General features: G+C 38.6%; 1 protein-coding gene across 1 annotated transcript; it reads left to right on the top strand.

Moving 5' to 3' along the window:
- Nucleotides 1-511: 511 nt before the first annotated feature.
- Nucleotides 512-17,872, top strand: REST (RE1 silencing transcription factor). The gene is made up of 4 exons (XM_063457386.1): nucleotides 512-655; nucleotides 7,147-8,043; nucleotides 14,244-14,327; nucleotides 15,335-17,872. Exons 2-4 carry the CDS (start codon nucleotides 7,155-7,157, stop codon nucleotides 17,473-17,475), a joined length of 3,114 nt encoding a protein of 1,037 aa, XP_063313456.1. The 5' UTR covers nucleotides 512-655; nucleotides 7,147-7,154; the 3' UTR covers nucleotides 17,476-17,872.
- Nucleotides 17,873-18,551: the final 679 nt, after the last annotated feature.

The raw sequence follows: 18,551 nt of genomic DNA, 5'->3' as shown, positions 1-18,551 counted from the left end.
TGAGGCATATAAACCTATGAATACATGCCTCACAACATTTTAAAATATAAATGAGTACAGAGGTGACACAACTTATTTACTGTATAAATAAACTAAATACTACACAAGCTTTCCTCATAGATCCATTACAATAGGTCTTTGAGTTATACAAGGCTTTGTTTTGTTTTTAACAAAAGACTACAGCAGTAATTAGTGTGCAGTCCCAGCCACCCCACTCCCTTTTTATGTCTGAGGTAATGTTTCAGCCACACTCTCTAAGCCTAGACATGGCCTTGTCTCCCCCATTAACACTAAAAAAAAAAAAAAAAAAAAAAAAAAAACCGAAGCTGCCATCGGGGGCGCGCGAAGCAGAATGTGATGACTGGGCAAACAAAGGACAGCAGGAAGCATGTTGTCGCCGGGTGCGCGCTTTACTGCCCAGCTCAGAGCCGAGTAATCGAGACGTGCTCGCTCACCGCGCCGCGCAGAGAGAGAGAGAGAGAGGGGGAGGGGGAGTGGCAGCCGAAGTGCAGCGTGTGCTGGAATGCGAGCCGAGTACACTTCTGCGAGGGTTTGCCTGCGAAATCTGATCGATTGGTCGGTGAATTCACGGTTACTACTCCTCGGAGTGTGAGTGGCTGTACTCATTGAGTGAGTGGAGCGAGCCACTAAAGAGGTGAGAGTACTAGATGTTGGGGAAGTGTTTTATGTATTTATATTTGGGGAAAAGTCCGGAACCGGAGGTTGGGGGAGGGAGTGTTGTTGTATGCTTGGAGTCAACTTGAAGTTATTAGAGCGAGTGTCTCAGGCCATCGGTGGGTGCAGGGTCATGGAATCCCCGTAGAACACAGTGTGAGTGAACGTTCTACGCGTGGAATCCCGGGGCGGTCAAGCCGCTGAGCGTTGAATGTGCTTTTGTTCTAACCTTGGTGACATGCAACTAGTGCTTCATGTGTTGGTGTACGTGAAGCGAGAGGCGCTGTCCAGGGCTGATCTCCACACAGGATCCTGCTTTACATAGAGCGCTGTTTTCGCTGGACTCCCGATGGCAGTTATGACTAACCGGGGGGGTGGGAGCTGTCTTGGAATACAATTCCCATGATCCTCAGACACTGTGACTTAGCATCATAGGAAGCATACTCCATTACTACTAATACCTCGGGTTATTTAATCAGATCGTGTATTTTTTGTACATACTAGTAGTTTAGATTTAACTTGTGATCCCAACTGTAGTTATTTCAAACTAGTTTTGCACGATTTATTCCTTTTTTTTTTTGTTTTGTTTTTTAAATCAACTATAAAGCAGTTATAACTTTTTTTTTTTAATTAGTTTCTCCCGAAGTTTAACTAACACAAACGCAGTTCCTCTCTTCCCCCTCCTTGGTGCTGATCATTATGTTGCTTGCTCACCTCCGCAGTGGGGGGAGGGAGTTGTATTCATTAAAGTAACCATGAACCTGTCCCAAATTTAAAAAAAATATATATTTTTTAATTTCTCTCTTCACCCATAACAGCACAAACATTTAATACATCCCTATCCTGGAACATATTCATAATTATTATCAGTATGTTGCTACTTTTTTCGTATTTTTACCATGATCACTTCCTGACCCCAGAGAACGTCCCCCCCTCCTTCCAACCTCCAGCAATTTGTACATTTTCTCCTCTATACACCTTTATATTTTTACATATTTTGTACCCCAGGCAGGGCTGATTTGCGGCCGGTAGGGGTAACTTTGTTAGCTGATCTGTGGGCCCGATCTCGCTCATTGAAGCTGGACAGCGATCTGTCTCTCCTTCCCTGCTGAGTTGCGTGTGTTCATGGCAGCCCCTTCTTCCCACCCTCAGCTGTTTTCTCAGCTGCCATCGGGCATAATAGACACTTAGAAGGCTGAAAGCAGTTGTTGTGTATTATGTTAATTTTTATATTTTGCCTCGCCCTTTATTTATTTATATATATTTTTTTTTCAATCCTCGCCAACACAGTGCTTGTCACTAATCGCTCCGATTGTTCATTACCAACTTTTTATTGAGGATTTAGTCCTAAAGGGTACAGCTCGAGGTGCTGCAAACCTAATAAATAAAATAAACCATTTGCTTTGACCCCTCCCTGTGGAACTCGGTGGGTTTGGGGAGAAAGCGACGCCGCAGAGGGAGCTGGGCGTGCTTTCCAAAAGTTTGTTAGTAGATCACAACTTTTTTAGGCAGATTATCTGCTTCTAGTCAGGAATAGCATGTAGAACCCGAGATACATTGTAATGTTTCTGCTCAGAGCGACGTTTCAGGGAGTAATGGAGGGACAGGGGGGTTTGTGTTCCTCCATTACAGGACAGGTTTCATTACACAAACTGAGAGGCAGGCTGTAGGGAGGAGAAGAGTTGCTAGGATGTTAGTTCACTAGTTGGAAAAGTCTGCTTTGTGCATTGAGAAAATGGCCGCGTTTGCCTATCCCCATATATGTGCAAGGAGGTTCATCTTAACTTAACTATTTTTTAACTGTCAGCATTGTCTCTTTTTCACTGACTTCACCTCCCCAAAAAATCTTCATTAATTTGGTGTAAAATATAGACAACAAATGTTAAGTAGACCCATACAATTTTTTTTCTGTGTTGCAATCTGTGCAGGTATTCCACAGTTTTTGTGTATTTTTAGTCTATTTTCTTGTTTTAAGTGGGTTTTTTTTTTTTTTTTTGTTTTTTTATGAGGGAGTTTTTCCTGTACTTTGTAAATGTGATGGCCTCACTCACCACCAGGATGTTTTGTTTATTAAACAAACTTTAGTGTATAAATTCATACATAATATATAAAAAAAAAACAGGTATGTTACCGGTATTCAATTTATGAGACCGCACCATCAGCATTTTAAGCATAAAGAAACTGTAGATACATAAGTAACATGCAGCTGAATAGGATGATTAATCTCTGGCAAAAAATGAGGACCCCCACCAGAGACATAATCACAGCTACTAAAGTAGATGAGCTGTAGTGGGTGTGAAATAACTGTTAGCCTTTATACTGAGAACTGATTACAAGTGAAGACATCTTTTTTTGGACTTGTATAAAAATCCATACCTAAATCTTGCATTTTTCTTTCATTTAAATTTTTACTCTGAGCATCATAACCGCTCCAGCCTGCTATAGTGGTTAAGATGCCAGAAGTACCCTGTCCCCATTTCCCAGTAATCGGGCAAACTATTTAAAACCTTTTTTTCCGATTACCTGGATCCATGCCGGCGCCAACTGTCAACATCTATCTGGCGTCTACAAAGCCGCAGAAGCTGGAAGTTGATCCTAACAACCATTGATTTGCTAAGAATTATCAACTGAACAATCGAAGTCAATGAATGTAATTCATTTTTTCCCTCTTACCTGGATCCACGCCGGCGCCAACTGTCAACATCCATCCGGCGTCTACAAAGCCGCAGAAGCTGGACGATGATCATAACAACCATTGATTTGCTAAGAATTATCAACTGAACAATTGAAGTCACTGCATGTTATTCTGTGCACCAAATTAACATTAGCCAGCTCAGAACTCTTGTTTCAGGTTGACTGATGATGCCCCAGTGACACCTCCAGAGGTGGGGTTACACTCCCGACAGTCGAGGGTTTAATCTATTTATGTGCAGTTTCTCACAGTATGGAATATAGCTGCTGGCAGCGTCTAGAACACATTAAAAAATACGCTGCAGACAGTACCATAAAAGTAGTTGAGATTTATTGCTCCAGATCTTGAACAAAATAACTTGCAATACATATAGGGAAAACATTTTTAGTGCTAAAGAAAAAAGTTGAAAGTGTTTCTCACCTTACCAGGATACTTCCAATGGCGTTATTGGTATGCAAATACAAAAAAAAGTAGAAATTAAACCGTAATCTAAAATATATTCTATTTTTACCACATTTTTGAAATATTGTGCAGGGATTTACACACTTAAATATAAACCAATATTGCCATGGGCTAGTATATTCACCAGTAGCTGCTATAGATGTATTTGCAAAGCATCCTGTGACTTGTACAATAGCATGAGAAGCTCTCTTGTCTTCTATGTTAAACAACCTCACCTTTATTTCATTTATATTTCACACACCCTGCTGTGAATTCTTGTTTACTTGTCATTCCTGCTGGGAGCTCTCTTCCTGCCCATTTACCCGATTCGATTGCTCTTTTCACTGGTTTGTTTCACATTTCATTTTACTTTTTTCGTCATTTGCTCCATCCTGTTGTAGCTAGATAGTATTCATTTTTTTCATTACATTCAAGAATCAAATTTATCTTTCTCGCTCGCAACTTCATTGCTGCATTGCATGGAGTCTACTACAATGTTAGAGTAGATGTATGTGTCGAGCGTTTTTCTTCTCATTGTAGGAATTACCAGTTTATGGATTATCACCAGAGCTACAAAGTGTATAATATTTAAAGCATAACGTAATTATTATTAAATATAAAATAACCATAATAAACTTAATACTAATTAAATTTTGCTTGTTATTGAAGTGGATTTACAAAACATGTTGATCATCACAAGGTCGCCTGGAGATAGGACTATATTTAACCTATGCTGTGTGCTGGGAAATCCCCAGCAATGGTATGTATAAAAAAAAAATTACTGAAGATCTCAAAGTGGATGCATTGTACAGCGCTGCGGAATTTGTTGGCGCTTTATAAATAATAATAATAATGCATGCACAGTCAATCTACTCAACAAGCAAAATGAAAGCCATTCTGGAATTCTTAGCACACAAATGTATGCTAGCGTGCCACTGTTTGACTGCATGTGAAGCCACATATGGGCACCGTGAGCTGGATTCTCTTAGCAGAGTAAAGGTATACTTTGCTTACTGAATAGCAGTTCCTTCATTGAAGTCTATCTGAAAATTGATATTCAGTTAACTAAGTCAACACTCTGCTGAGCGAATCTTTAAGCCTTTAAAGACTTTGCAGAATGTCTTTTCCAGTAGCTTAACAGTAAATGCCTAAAAATAAGTAACAGTTAAAATGCATTTCCAGAAGTTCATCCAGAATGAAATGTTTTTGCCTGTCCGTGTATTTTATATCAGTATGGATACACTTTACAACTTGATATGGTTTGCCAGTATTCCATTTTGTGCCTTTAAAAAAAAAAAAGAGAGAGAAATATTTGTTTATTACAACAATTCAGGCCTAAATAATGCTAAAAATCAGAATCATTAAAATGACACTGTCACCCGTGGGTTTTTGGCATTTTTTTTTTTTATCAATAGACCTCAAAGGTGATTTTTCCACTTGTATAATGGCATCATGGGCAAATAGTTTGACTCATGCGCGAAGATGCATATTTACATCAGTCGTGAGCAGCAGACAATGAGAATTGTCAGATTTTAATTAAATTCAGGTTATACGGGAAACAAAATAACCCCTTCTTTGTCTTATAGACATCTTCTGCTCTTATCAAAGAAATTCCAATGAAATTATTTTTTTGTTTTCAACTATTATTTTTTATATGAAACCCTCATAAGTGGCATTGCTACTTTAAATATCATAGTGAAAGAAACACTGTGAGCACAATCACTTTGTGTCATTAAATCCCCTGCTGTCTTCAGTTTCATTTGGATTCTGTTTTTGAATGATTTAATAGTGAATTAGGATCCAAAATAGTTCCTTAGTTCTCACAAAGTGTGAAGCATAGTATTGTCCAAAATGTCTTGGTATGCTGAAGCATTAAGTTTTCCCTCTACTGGAAGGAGCCTAGCTTGGTCACTGAGAAACAGCCCCATACCATTGTTCCTCCTCCACCAATCCTTACAGTTGGTACAATGCAGTAAGGCTGTCAACCCAGACTCTCCCACCAGACTGCCAAACAGAGAAGTGTGATTCATCACTCCACAGAACATGTTTCCACTGCTCTAGAGTCCAGTAGTGGAGTTCTCTACACCACTCAGTCGCTTGGCGTTGTACTTGGTTAAGTGAGGCTTGCATGCAGCAGCTCAACCAAGGAAACCCATTCCATAAATGACTTTCCTCACAGTTTTTGTGCTGATATTAATGCCAGTGGATGTTTGCAAAGTTGGTGACTTCTACCCACCATGCACTTCAGCACTCTGTGACTTTACGTGGTCTTCTGCTTTGTGGCTTAGTTTCTGCTGTTCTTAAACGCTTCCACTTTCAAAATAATACAACTCATACTTGACCATAGACTATCTAGCAGGGGTGATATCTTTATCTTGAAAGGGCCTGTGGGGAGCAGGCGAAATGCTTTGATGTAGAGAGCGGCTCTCGCGCTAAAAGCTTACAGAAGGTATTCAGCTGTTGCTGCGGCAAGGTCCCTCTGGTTCTTGGGTCACCCATCCTGGCTAACACACAGGAGACTGGTGTATTGGAGTGTGTCAGCGGAGTGGTAACAGAGCCCGGCAAAACTGCTGTTTTATACTATGCTGTACTGTGCGCTGTTTGTGGTTATTGGACACAACAGCCACATTTTTATTGTGTAAGAGTTTCATATAGGGTGAAGGGATTTTGGGAATATAATAGTTACATTATTCTACTATATTATGTTCCTTGTATCTTTTAAGACATTGGAAGTGTATACATTCTATTGGATACAGCAATTACACTGCCAGTTAGATACATTTAGTCACCTGCTACTGGATACGAAGTACCCAATCTATCTGACCTACAGACCACTATTGGGAAGGTGGACCGATCAAAGTGAACTGTTAATTCAGTCTATTATAGGAAAAGTAGTGTCACCCCAGATTGATTATTTAGGGGTCTATTCACTAAGCGCTTGCACTCATGTACAATATATTACATTTCACCAACTGACCTATTATAAAGGTGGCTTCCTATCACAGTACCATGCTTGGATTCACGGAACTTGAATTCACAGAATGATCCATTTATAGTTTTTTTCACACATGTTTGTAAATGCAGACTACATGGCTAGGTGCTTTATTTTATACACTTGTAGCAATGGGTCTGATTGAAACACCTAAATTCAATAATTAAGAGGTGTGTCCCGATACTTATCTCCATTGTGTGTGTGCGTGTATGATGTATGTATATAGCTATTTGCAATATAATTTCCTTACCTGTATAGATTGTGATCATTACAATATAGTGTGTGGTTAATTTGATTAAGTGTTCGTTTTATCTGTGATTAATTCTTTTCTTGGCTCTCTTTGCAGATCCCACCATGGCTACTCAAATGGTTAGCCAAGCAGGTGGCAGTGGCTTGTTTGGCAACAATGGCAATTATGGAATTTCACTGGATGGGGATATGTACGGGTTACATGATCTTTCTAAAGCTGATATGGCAGCCCCTCGGTTGATTATGCTGGCCAATGTGGCTCTAACCGGGGAGGTTAGTGGCAACTGTTGTGACTACATGATGGAAGAAGAAAGGCAAATGGCAGAGCTAACAACTGTCAATGACAATAGTTTCTCGGACAGTGAAGGGGAAAGGATGGAAGAGTCCCACAATGTGGACCTTGACTCCAGTGTATTTCATATCATTGAGGTGGAACCCCCTGAAAGCCAGAAAGAAACTGCATGTGATACTGAATTAACTGTTCCATCTAGTCCAGTAAATACGGATCCAGAAAAAGATGCAGAAACTCCTGCTGTTACAGAAGACAAAAATAAGTGCCTCAAAAGTAAACCTTTTAGGTGCAAACCTTGTCAGTACAGGGCAGAAAACGAGGAAGAGTTTGTTCTTCATATCAAGTCACACAGTGCAAAGCCTTTTATTGATAATGAATCTCCGAAAAACACAGAGACAAAGGAATCCGATTCTTCTATACCAGAGGAAGCTGATTTCTCCAAAGGACCTATACGATGTGATCGGTGTGGCTACAATACTAACCGATTTGATCACTATCTGGCTCATTTGAAGCACCACAACAAAGTTGGTGAAAACGAGAGGGTGTACAAGTGCACCATATGCACCTATACTACGGTCAGCGAATACCACTGGAAGAAACACCTGCGTAATCACTTTCCAAGGATCGTCTATACGTGTTCGCAATGTTCGTATTTTTCAGACCGCAAAAATAATTATATTCAGCATATAAGGACCCATACAGGTAAGCATATTTTATACCTGAAATAAACACGTGCTCATGAATATGGAATATACAGTGCAGTATTTTTTTTACTCCAGGTTCACTGTCACTTACTCATGGGTGTGGAAATTGTGGGTGAGGGGAAAAAAAAAATCTACTTGTCCACGGGACTAAAGTGGTAACCCAATCCACATGTCCCTCATGACAAGCTACTTGTCCTGAACCACAAAATAATTTTCATTAGAAATACTGAGGCCCCTACCTAGAGTGTCTCTTCCTCTGTGTTTACTCAGTGTGCTTGCATTGTGTAGTGTTTCTGTGTGTGCGCACTGACTGTGTTTAGTATGTTTGTGTGTTGTGTGCAATGAGTGGGGGGTTTGTTGGCTGTGTGTAAGGGTGCTCTGTTTTGCCTTTCAGTCTTTCGTGGGTGCGGGATGGCTATGATCCCTGGTGGTCCAGCAGGAGTTAAAACATTACAGCATGAGCGCTTTGTGATGCAAAGCACAGTAATTGCTACCTCGTGGTCTGGTGCTTATTAGTGAGTGCAGGACTTTGAGGAAGCGATTACTGTGCTTTGCACCAGATGAAGCTGCAAACCACAGGCTTCATGGCCTTATCCTGTATCTGGCCTGCTGCATGCCCTCTGCAGGGATAAAGAGGGGGGGGGGGGGATCTTTCTGCCCAGCGCCTGGAACTGACTGTCCTGGGAAATAGGAATCCCCCATTACTGCTCACATTTGTCTGGACACAAAGAGATTAAGTTACCTCTCTGGCACACAGGCCCACTGGCGTGAGGAGTAGCAGAAACTTGTATCGCTTTCTGTTTCTAATCATATATTTCAGTTAAAAGTGTAGTACAACTAACACTCTTTTATGTAAAAATACATGTTTTATGCTTGCATAGGAAGAAAAACATCTGCTGATATTTTTAAAGGACAACTTTAATATTAAAAATAAATATATTATATTTTTAATGTTCAAGTGTTGCTTACATTGCACACTTCCCCCTTCCCCCCCCCTTTTTAAAAAAAAAAAAAACAAACAAAGCTTCCACGAGGAAGTGCCTCTGTTGGCTGTCTGATTAAAAGTGCTTACATGTGTCTGACTGCAGGGACAGGGTATTTTACCAAAACTACTACGATTAAAATGTTCTGGTTTTGTATCCTAGTATCATTTTAATATTGCTCATTGTATGCACCCTTAATTTAACCTCTTTGAAAGGTGGCCCATAGCCTCAAATGCCCAATATTGAAAGTCTGGGTTTAAACATGGCAAACCAAATAATTACACTTTACGTCTCCTGGGAGACTGATTTGTACACAGCAAACATAATTCTAATACACTCCACTCAGTATTGCTTTACTAGAGTTACCTTGGTATATTGTAAAACAATTGGGAAATGGTGTGGTAAATGCTATGTTTGTTTGTTGTAGCATGTGTTTTTGCATGTTATTGGAATAACTGTTAATTGAATTACATATTATTATTTTTTTTTGCTTTAGTGGTGTCTTTAAAAAAAAAAAGTTGAATCATTGTTTGTAAAATATGTTACATAGTAAAAATATGGGGACACACTTTTAGTACATATTTCATTAATAAAACAATAAATGCATATGAGAAATCTGGAGATGTTCTAAGAAGTTATTGATTGGTTTCACATGATGAGTCTCATACGTGAAATGTAAAGACAGATGCTAGTACAACTTTGTAAAACAGGGTAATAAATACACAAAAATATGACTAAGCCACCTTTGACTCAGTTTAAAGTAGCTTAAAGGGACACTTTAGTCACCCAGACCACTTCAGCTCAATGAAGTGGCCTGGGTTCCAGGTCCCTCAGGTTTTAACCCTTCACATGTAAACATAGCAGGGTTTATCCAACCTCTAGTGGCTGTCTTCCTGACAGCCACTAGAGGCGCTTCTGCAACGCTGGATGCGAAATTTGCATCCCAGCGCCGAGGAAGCCCGGCGCTGGATTAAGGTAAGCTGTTGAAGGGGTTTTAACCCCTTCAGCGCCGTGGGAGGGGGCCCCTGAGGGTGAGGGGCCACCAAGGATGACATAGTGTCAGGAAAATGGGTTTGTTTTCCTGACACTATAGTGACCCTTTAAGTTTATGTAACCAACATAGTCAGTAACTTACTCACAGACACTACCCGCCACACTTCGTTCTGCCTATTTAAAGCAGTGCTGAAATGAGACATCTGTCTGCGTGGGAGAGGGTTAAATTGTCTATACTGACTTGATACCTCCATCTTCTGGTTCAGCCCTTCAGCTTCTATTGGCTTCACCTACTTCGTTGGAGTCATGTCACTAATGTATTCTCAAAGTGTGCAAGGGCTCTGTAGAATATTGCAGATCCTGCAAAGATGTTATTGTACATTCTCAATGACCCAGGAAGGCTGAAGTTGCTTAAAACTTGGCTTTTACCACATCTTGCCAAAAATCAACTATTGTTTGTGAAACAAAGTAGGTCCTGCATTGGCAAGACACCTAGAGATATATATCCTCCTACCTCATAGAGTGTAAGTTCATTTGAGCAAGGCCTCCAAAGATCCCCTTTCTATAATAATTTTTTTTTGTTTTTGTTTGTGTGAATTTTAAAGCTCTGCACTGTTGCCATATCTAATATTACTTACAAATCAATGTTCCATTGAGTCACACTACAATCCATATCTCTATAGACCGTCTTCCACAATGTTACGGGCCTCTGTTAAAACATCTTTTAATTATTGAAATAATATGCACATATCACTTTTTTTTTTTTTTTATTGTGTGTGAATTCCAATAGTTTGATGCTGCACTATACTTTTGGTTAGAAATTTTAAGGGTCAGTATCAGAACAGTAACGCGCAAAACACTGTTCTTTCAAATGAAAATCAAGAACCCTTCCGTCGCTGTAACCAGCGGCCATTGTCATGTTGCAATTCAGCCCTGAGCAGTCTGACGTTCTGTTCAATGCTGTTTGAAAGCATCAGCTTATATTAATAGTGGTGAAACAGATTATAATTGCAGCAAAATTGTCATAACGTTAACAATGTAAATGCTTTTAAATCATGTCCTATATGATTTTTTTTATTTTTTTTTTTTTTTATGCTAGGCAAATTCCTTGCCAGTATATAAAGTTTTATTTTTTTCCCTTTGCTTTTGTGGCATATTTGGAATTGGAATCCCTGTGCATCCTCACACACACACATTTAAAAAAAAAAAATAGCTAAAACTCATCTACTCATCTACCAACACAGTGTCCAAGATCTCTGCTCAACCCAATCCCCCTTTACCAACGTCATTTCCCCTTGCCGGAATGAGAGGAAGATGAGAGCGGACGGACGGTAGGGCTGTGCCGCCATTGGCTGTCTGTCACCAGCATGTTGGTGTCATATGCCAATTTGCACAGAATTTATATTAGCCAGCCCTAACTTTGTTCTGGGCTAGTTAATGACATTGCCAGAGGTGCACTTGCACCTCCAGCAGTTGTGGGATTCATCTCTGTATGTGCAGCATTTCAAATGCTTCAAATAATTAAGTGGTCATGGTGCTTTGAGTAATCCTTTAAGCCCTGCCTTAGCTATAATTTGATCTCAGTGTTGAACGCCAACATTAAGGTATTTTTCCCATCCATTTAATCTACAGATGGCATCTTTGATTAATCTGGACCAATTCGGCTTTGTCTCTGAAAGGAAAGATAGGGATAACGCAATATATCAATTTAATATCCATAGGGCTTAATGCCTTGAACTTTACTTATTGATACCATAAAAGGGTTCAGTAGGGAATATTAGTCTTTCATATCATGCCTACATTGTTGGTTGGTTTGCTAATATCGATTCACACAAACTGAATTCTAAACACAATTATTGTATTTTAAAGACCTGTTAATGTAAGTATTATTGCTGTGGAGCTCTGGTATACACTCAGGCACCCCAACAATATTGGGAAAGAAAAGAGGGACAGGTGAATTTTGTGCCAAAAATAGAGACTGCCTCTCCCAAATAAGGGCATTTGGAAGCTATGCAACTGCAGCTGTGCAATAAGACACTCTATATTCCCTTTACTATTCATTATTGGTAAAGAATCCTTCTTCAGTGTAACTCATTTCAGCTCACAAATAAAGGTGTACATCCAGAGAAATCAGAATCATACCCTACACCAGGGATAGGCAACCTGCAGCACTCCAGATGTTGTGGACTACATCCCCCATAATGCTCTTACACGTATATTGTTGGTAAAGCATCATGGGATGTGTAGTCCAAAACATCTGGAGTGCCGAAAGTTGCCTATGCCTGCCCTACACCAATGACATTCCCATATAACACTCTGAAAAATATTCAACATATTGATATTTTTCTCACGGTCTCAAAATGAATTCAAAATGTGAGATCTTACTCCTAACCATATCATGTAGCTGCACTTCACACCACAACATGATTTCAGATGGTGCAAAGATAACTTTTCTTTCCTGAACATTCAGTGTCTGTCGGATATCACATCAATATACAAGTTTAACTACCAGCCCCTTTTAGCCCTGATTTTTGTAGTCGACGTGTGGACCTTGTTACTGAACCTCTAGAAGTCAGACATGTTTCCATATCCCATTCTTGGACATGGTGGACCTAGACAATCCCTCTTTATGGAAAAAATTTCAGTATCACGAGCAGGCTTGTTGGATTCTTCCCTCTGTTCTAATTGTCTTTAATCACCCTGACAATACCTGACAATATCTGTCAAGCAGTGAGTTAGTTACCTTCTGGTCCCCTGCAGTACCTGTTTATGCAAATTCCTTCTTCCCTAAGGCTTAAAGGAACACTATAGTGTCAGGAATAGAAACGTGTATTCCTTATACTATAGTTATAAGACCACTGTTTAGGTCCCCTAGATCCTGTCTCCTGCTGCCTTTAATAGATGAGATTAAGTACCTTATTTTCAGCACCCCCTTGGTCTCCTTGTGGCTGGCCCCGCTCCACCTCCTTGGCTATCATCAGATTTGATGATCTCAACTAATCCAGTGCGCTTCCATAGGAAACTATAGGGAGGCTATTGTGCATGCATGGCAAAATGCAGCACTGCGCCATTCAGCATCTCCTCATAGAGATGCATTGAATCAATGCACCTCTGTGAAGAACGCTCTGCATGGAGATGCTGAACGTGCGTCACTGACCCAGGAAGCACCTCTTGTGGCCGTCTAAATGACTGCTACTAGAGGTGTCCCTGGGCAGCAATTTTTTCTCTGAAAAAGCATTGTTTACATTAAAATGCCTGTAAGGACATATACTATATACTAAACACACTATAATAACTACATTAGCTGTAGTTGTTCTGGTGACTACAGTGTCCCTTTAAGTTCCTTAGTCTTCTTGATGACAATTCAATACTGGGAGAAGAACCTTTCTTCTTGCCAATAAATCATATATATAAAAAGAATGTACATCATTCTGTTATACTAGAGCCTACTCAGATTCTTCAGACTAGCTGGTTGTCACAGTTTTTCATGCTGCAGGTGTGGTCATTTCAGAAATAGTCTTGTTGATACGTGGTCAAGTTATGAATTGATCAAACCCTTCTGGTCCACCCTATAATATCTGCCCATAATCCCATCACTTGCACACAAAGATCGATTACTGCACTTTGTACTTTTTTCTGTTGTGACATTCTGCTACATGTCACTACACATCTGATGAATGCAGCTCACAGCTGATAGTTTCCTACTGGGTCTTAGAACTGTTCCAGTGAGCATACACTGAGCGGAGGAGATCTTTATTAATGAAGAATTGGTCCCTATTTTGTCTGAGAGACATAACTGCTACATTATTTCAGGTGATCTGAATGTGTTCAAACTTAGAGCATAACTTTCTTTTTTTTACCCCTTTAAGCCCTGAAGACTGGGTTGACTTAGCTGCCTTTTGCCCAACCAATCAGCAAAAACTGGATTTGTCTATATAGCCACTCATACTATTGCATTCTCTACCACACCCTCACTATATAATTACTGTATTGTCTTCCATCCCTTGTGGTACCCAAGCCTTTACCCTTCTTGTTCTTACTTTGCTTATGGTTTTGATTGCTTTGTCATTAAAATAGTTGCCATGATTTTGTTGCAATATGCATTCCCCCTGCTTAATTTCTGTCTACAACTGTTATTCATTAAAAAAAAAAAAAAGTTTATGTAAAACAGACTAAATTTTTCATTGTAGCAACTAAAAAATGTTTTTGTTTTTGCATTTAGGAGAACGGCCTTATCAATGCATCATGTGTCCTTACTCAAGTTCACAAAAAACCCACCTGACAAGACATATGAGGACACATTCAGGTTGGTCGCAAACAAAGTCATTCTGTACTATAGTACAAATCAAAAATCAATGTGGAGAGTTTAAAATAAATCTGATTTAAAGAAAACTGCACTAAACAAGTCCAATCAAAATCATTGATCAACTTTTTAAATTACTTTCTGATGCGATCAGTTATAGTACAGAGCGGGGTGCCCAAAATATCGTAGAACTACAACTCCCATTATGCTTTGCAAGCCTTTTGGGTGCCTTGAGAATGACAAAGCATCATGGAAGGTGCAGTTTTAAAACACGCCTGGTATTCAGTATGAAATGCTTATAAGATGTTTGTATTAAATTCATGATGTAATGTGACCCACTGTGACCTGATTGTTAAACAAGATAAACAATTGCTAGGGCATTTAGCTGCATGTATAGGTGAGTGAGTAGTTACTTTTTAATTGTATGGACATGTATTGTTTTAATCCTTATCCATACACAATAATGCAGAGTGAGAGGAAGAGGTGAAAAATAATGCTTCTATAATTACATTTGTTAATTCTATCCAATGTAGCAATATGTAGCTTTATATAAATTCTATCAGAATGTTTTTCTTTACATTTATGGACGATTCATTCAAGGATCTTAAACATTACATTACACAAAATAAGCATGACAAATTGAAAATGTATTTCCCTTAATTGATGGTATTGCCTTTTTAACATTACGTTTAAAATGCAAAAATGTTGTTTTGTGTGTTTGGGTTTTTTTTCTGAAACAAAAGCATTAACAAAAATTTTGTTTTACTTGCAATGCCTTCAATGGAGCAGACGGGTATGAATTCTATAATGTTTATATAATTATAGCATGTGTGTATCTTATTTTGTATTTGCATTTTCCCTTTCCTTTTATACATATTTATTTTTATTTTATTTCTACATTTGTAGTAACGTGGTAAATGTGTTCTGTGTTTGTGTGTTTTTATTTTAACCTGAATTATGTTTCTGCTAGCTCTTACCATCATTTCTTTTGGTGTTATCTCTTTATACAGGTGAGAAGCCTTTCAAGTGTGAACAGTGCAGTTATGTTGCATCAAATCAGCATGAAGTAACACGCCATGCAAGACAGGTCCACAACGGGCCAAAACCTTTAACGTGTCCACACTGCAAGTACAAGACTGCTGATCGAAGCAACTTCAAAAAGCACGTAGAATTACACGTCAACCCTCGGCAGTTTTTGTGCCCTGTGTGTGATTACGCAGCATCCAAGAAATGTAACCTTCAGTATCACATCAAATCCAGACACTCTGGATGTTCTGATATTACAATGGATGTGTCCAAAGTGAAACTAAGAACAAAAAAAGGGGAAGTAGCCGTATTTGACATTACTGCAATAGACGTGCAAGATGACAATGAATATGCAAAAGAAAATGAATCTGAAGTAAAGAAACCTGAAAAGAGTGTGAAAGTAGAAAAAAAAGAGAGTGTGAAACCTAAGAAGCAGATTCCTGATCCTGTGATTGCGCAGGTCACTAGAAGTAGCCGCAGGTCCGTTTCACAGCCTAAGCCTGATGGCAATGAAGTTAGCGCTGAGATACCTTCAAAGGTTAAATGTGGCAAAAGGAAGGCAACCGTTGCACCTGAAAATCAGTCTAACACCAGTGATGCAGAAACTATCAATATAAAGAAAAGGAAACTGGTACAAAAAAACAAGGGCTCACAAGTAGCAGTAGTTACAAAGACATTAAAAAGTAAAAAAACACATAAAATGAAACGACGCATGAAAACAAATAAGAAAAACAAACTTTCCATCAAGAATGACAAAAAGAAAGCCATCGAACAAGGCAAGAGAAAGAAACTGAAGATGAAATCTAAAAAAGCAGTTTCAGATAAAAATGTGGGAAAAGAAAACTCTCCAAAAAAGAAAACCCAGGTCAATGATACTGGCTCTACTTTGACAACGTGTACTGGAAAAACATCTGTCCAGGAGTGTGCAGAAGGGGAGGAGGATGTTTCAATTCCAACTGCAGATCCTCAGGAGAATAAAGAAGTACAAACGGAATGTAAAATAAATGATAGTGTAATAGTTAATGTACCCACTTGCAACAGCAATGCTTCTTTGCATTTGCCTACTCAAGATATAAATGTGTCGAATGAGTTACCAATTGAGAATGATAAAAATGCTGCTAGCCTAGATGTTGTGACTCCTAGCAACATTGCAGTTGAAGCAGAGTCCAACTTCCAAACACCAAGTGACCAGGACTCTGAAAGTGTGCAAGTGAATGAGTCCTCCGAGAGTTTTAATTGCCAAGGCACGCCACTTGTTAAAGTTTTAGACTCTAATGAAGCACCCACAATGAACTACTGTCCTTCTGATACCTCAGAAAATGCTTGCACTGTGGAAAAAAGTGAGGAACCACAAGAACAAAATGAATTGGAAAAGGATGACAAGTTAGAAATAGGCAAGGAAAATGAAGGACATGAAATGTCCGACAAGTCTTGCAGTTTAGATGCAAAGGAGTTGCTCGAAGTCCAACAGAGGCCAGAAGAGGTTTGCAGTTTTGTTCAAGAAGATAAGAATCTGGAAGGGGAGGACAAATCAGAACATACTTCCAATGTACAAATGAATGAGGACCTAGGACAGGAGATATCAGAACAAACCTCTGATTTTCAAAGAAGTAATGATTCATCACAAGAAATATCAGAAAACCCTTGCAATGTAGAAATATGTATGGAACCCATCGAGCTGGACAAACCAAAAATAAATGCGGAATCGCCAAAACCAGAAGAATCCATTGGAACCCAGAATTTGCTAGTAGAATGTTGTACTAAGAGTGTGAATGACTGTGAACCAAAAGAGATTCAGGTCTCTCCGTGCGATGTTTCCAGCAATGAATCGCTTGATACTGAGGAAGATGAAGGAATACATAGTCATGATGGCAGTGATATAAGTGACAATGTATCAGAAAGAAGTGATGACTCTGGATTAAATGGCGTGCCATCTGTGCAAGAACAGCCAGAACCTAAGTCTACTGTAGAACCGAGTGCTTCCAAAAGTAATGTTGCAAGCGAAAACTTTGTATGTATCTTCTGTGATCGTGCTTTCAGGAAAGAAGAAGAATATACAAAGCATCTAAAACGTCATTTGGTTAATGTATATTATATTGAGAAAGCCGCACAAGGTCAAGTGTAAAGACAAAGCAATGTTAGTCTGTTCTTTTTGTTTTTCGTTTTAAATTTATATATTTTATTCTTTCCATTACTTTTTTTTTTACCCTGCAATTTGGGTGCCATGTTTCACTTGGACTACATTAGCATTCATCATAATCTCCTTTTTAGTACTTCATCAATGCAACAATATACTGGCATTTTTCTCTTTTCTTTTAATATTTTACCACCGTACGAACCTATTTCAGCAATTTTTGGACAGTTATTCAAATGGAACCATTTCAATGAATTGCTTTACATGTTCTCCTTTTTGGACTCTTTAATTACATTTACAGTAAAAACAACTCTGCTGCTTTAATGTAGCCATTCAAAACAAACCTTTTTTAAATTAATCAACATACATGTATATAGAAGGAGTGTGTGTGTGTACATTTCCAAAAATTAGCACTTTTGGTGATGGGAAGAATTGTTTTTATTTTCTAGGGTTTTTTTTTTTGTTTTGTTTTTTTTGTTTTTTTTGTTTTGTTTTTTTAGTTACTATTGGTGTATACCTTATCTAACAGTTATGTTATGTTAGGTAAATGAAAATACACTTATTCACCAAGTGCCCTGTAAATTATTTGAGTGATTTGTTGCTTATAATGCTTTAAGGGTTTACATTGTTGCACATTAAATTCGATATATAATCTATGCAGTTAAATTTTGTACAGAATTTGTACTATATCGGTTTGTTACAAAGGTATATAGTGTACAGGTTATGAAGTGTAACTAGGGGAAATTATCTATAAATATATATAAATACTTACATTTTTTTCTTGTTTATTTACATTGAGTCCAATAGAAATATAACATTTCATTTTTTTAATATCGAACCCAAAACGTGTCACTTTTATTAGCCTTTTAAGTGGAAGTGGAATCTACAAATATGCCTATGTTTCCTTTTTAAAGGTTTGGATACTTTGTATATTTTTCGACTGTAGTAAATCTAAGAACCTAATAAGTTTTATTTATTTTTTTGGGGTGGGGGTTTATATTACATGGTACTGATTTCAAGGCAATATCTGATTTGGCATATATGCAAAAAAAAAAAAAAAAAAAAAC

Source organism: Pelobates fuscus, chromosome 5, assembly GCF_036172605.1.
Source record: "Pelobates fuscus isolate aPelFus1 chromosome 5, aPelFus1.pri, whole genome shotgun sequence".
In the NCBI taxonomy this organism is placed as follows: Eukaryota; Metazoa; Chordata; class Amphibia; order Anura; family Pelobatidae; genus Pelobates; species Pelobates fuscus.
Note: the sequence above shows the minus strand (reverse complement) of the source record. Positions and strands in the feature narration are given on the sequence as shown.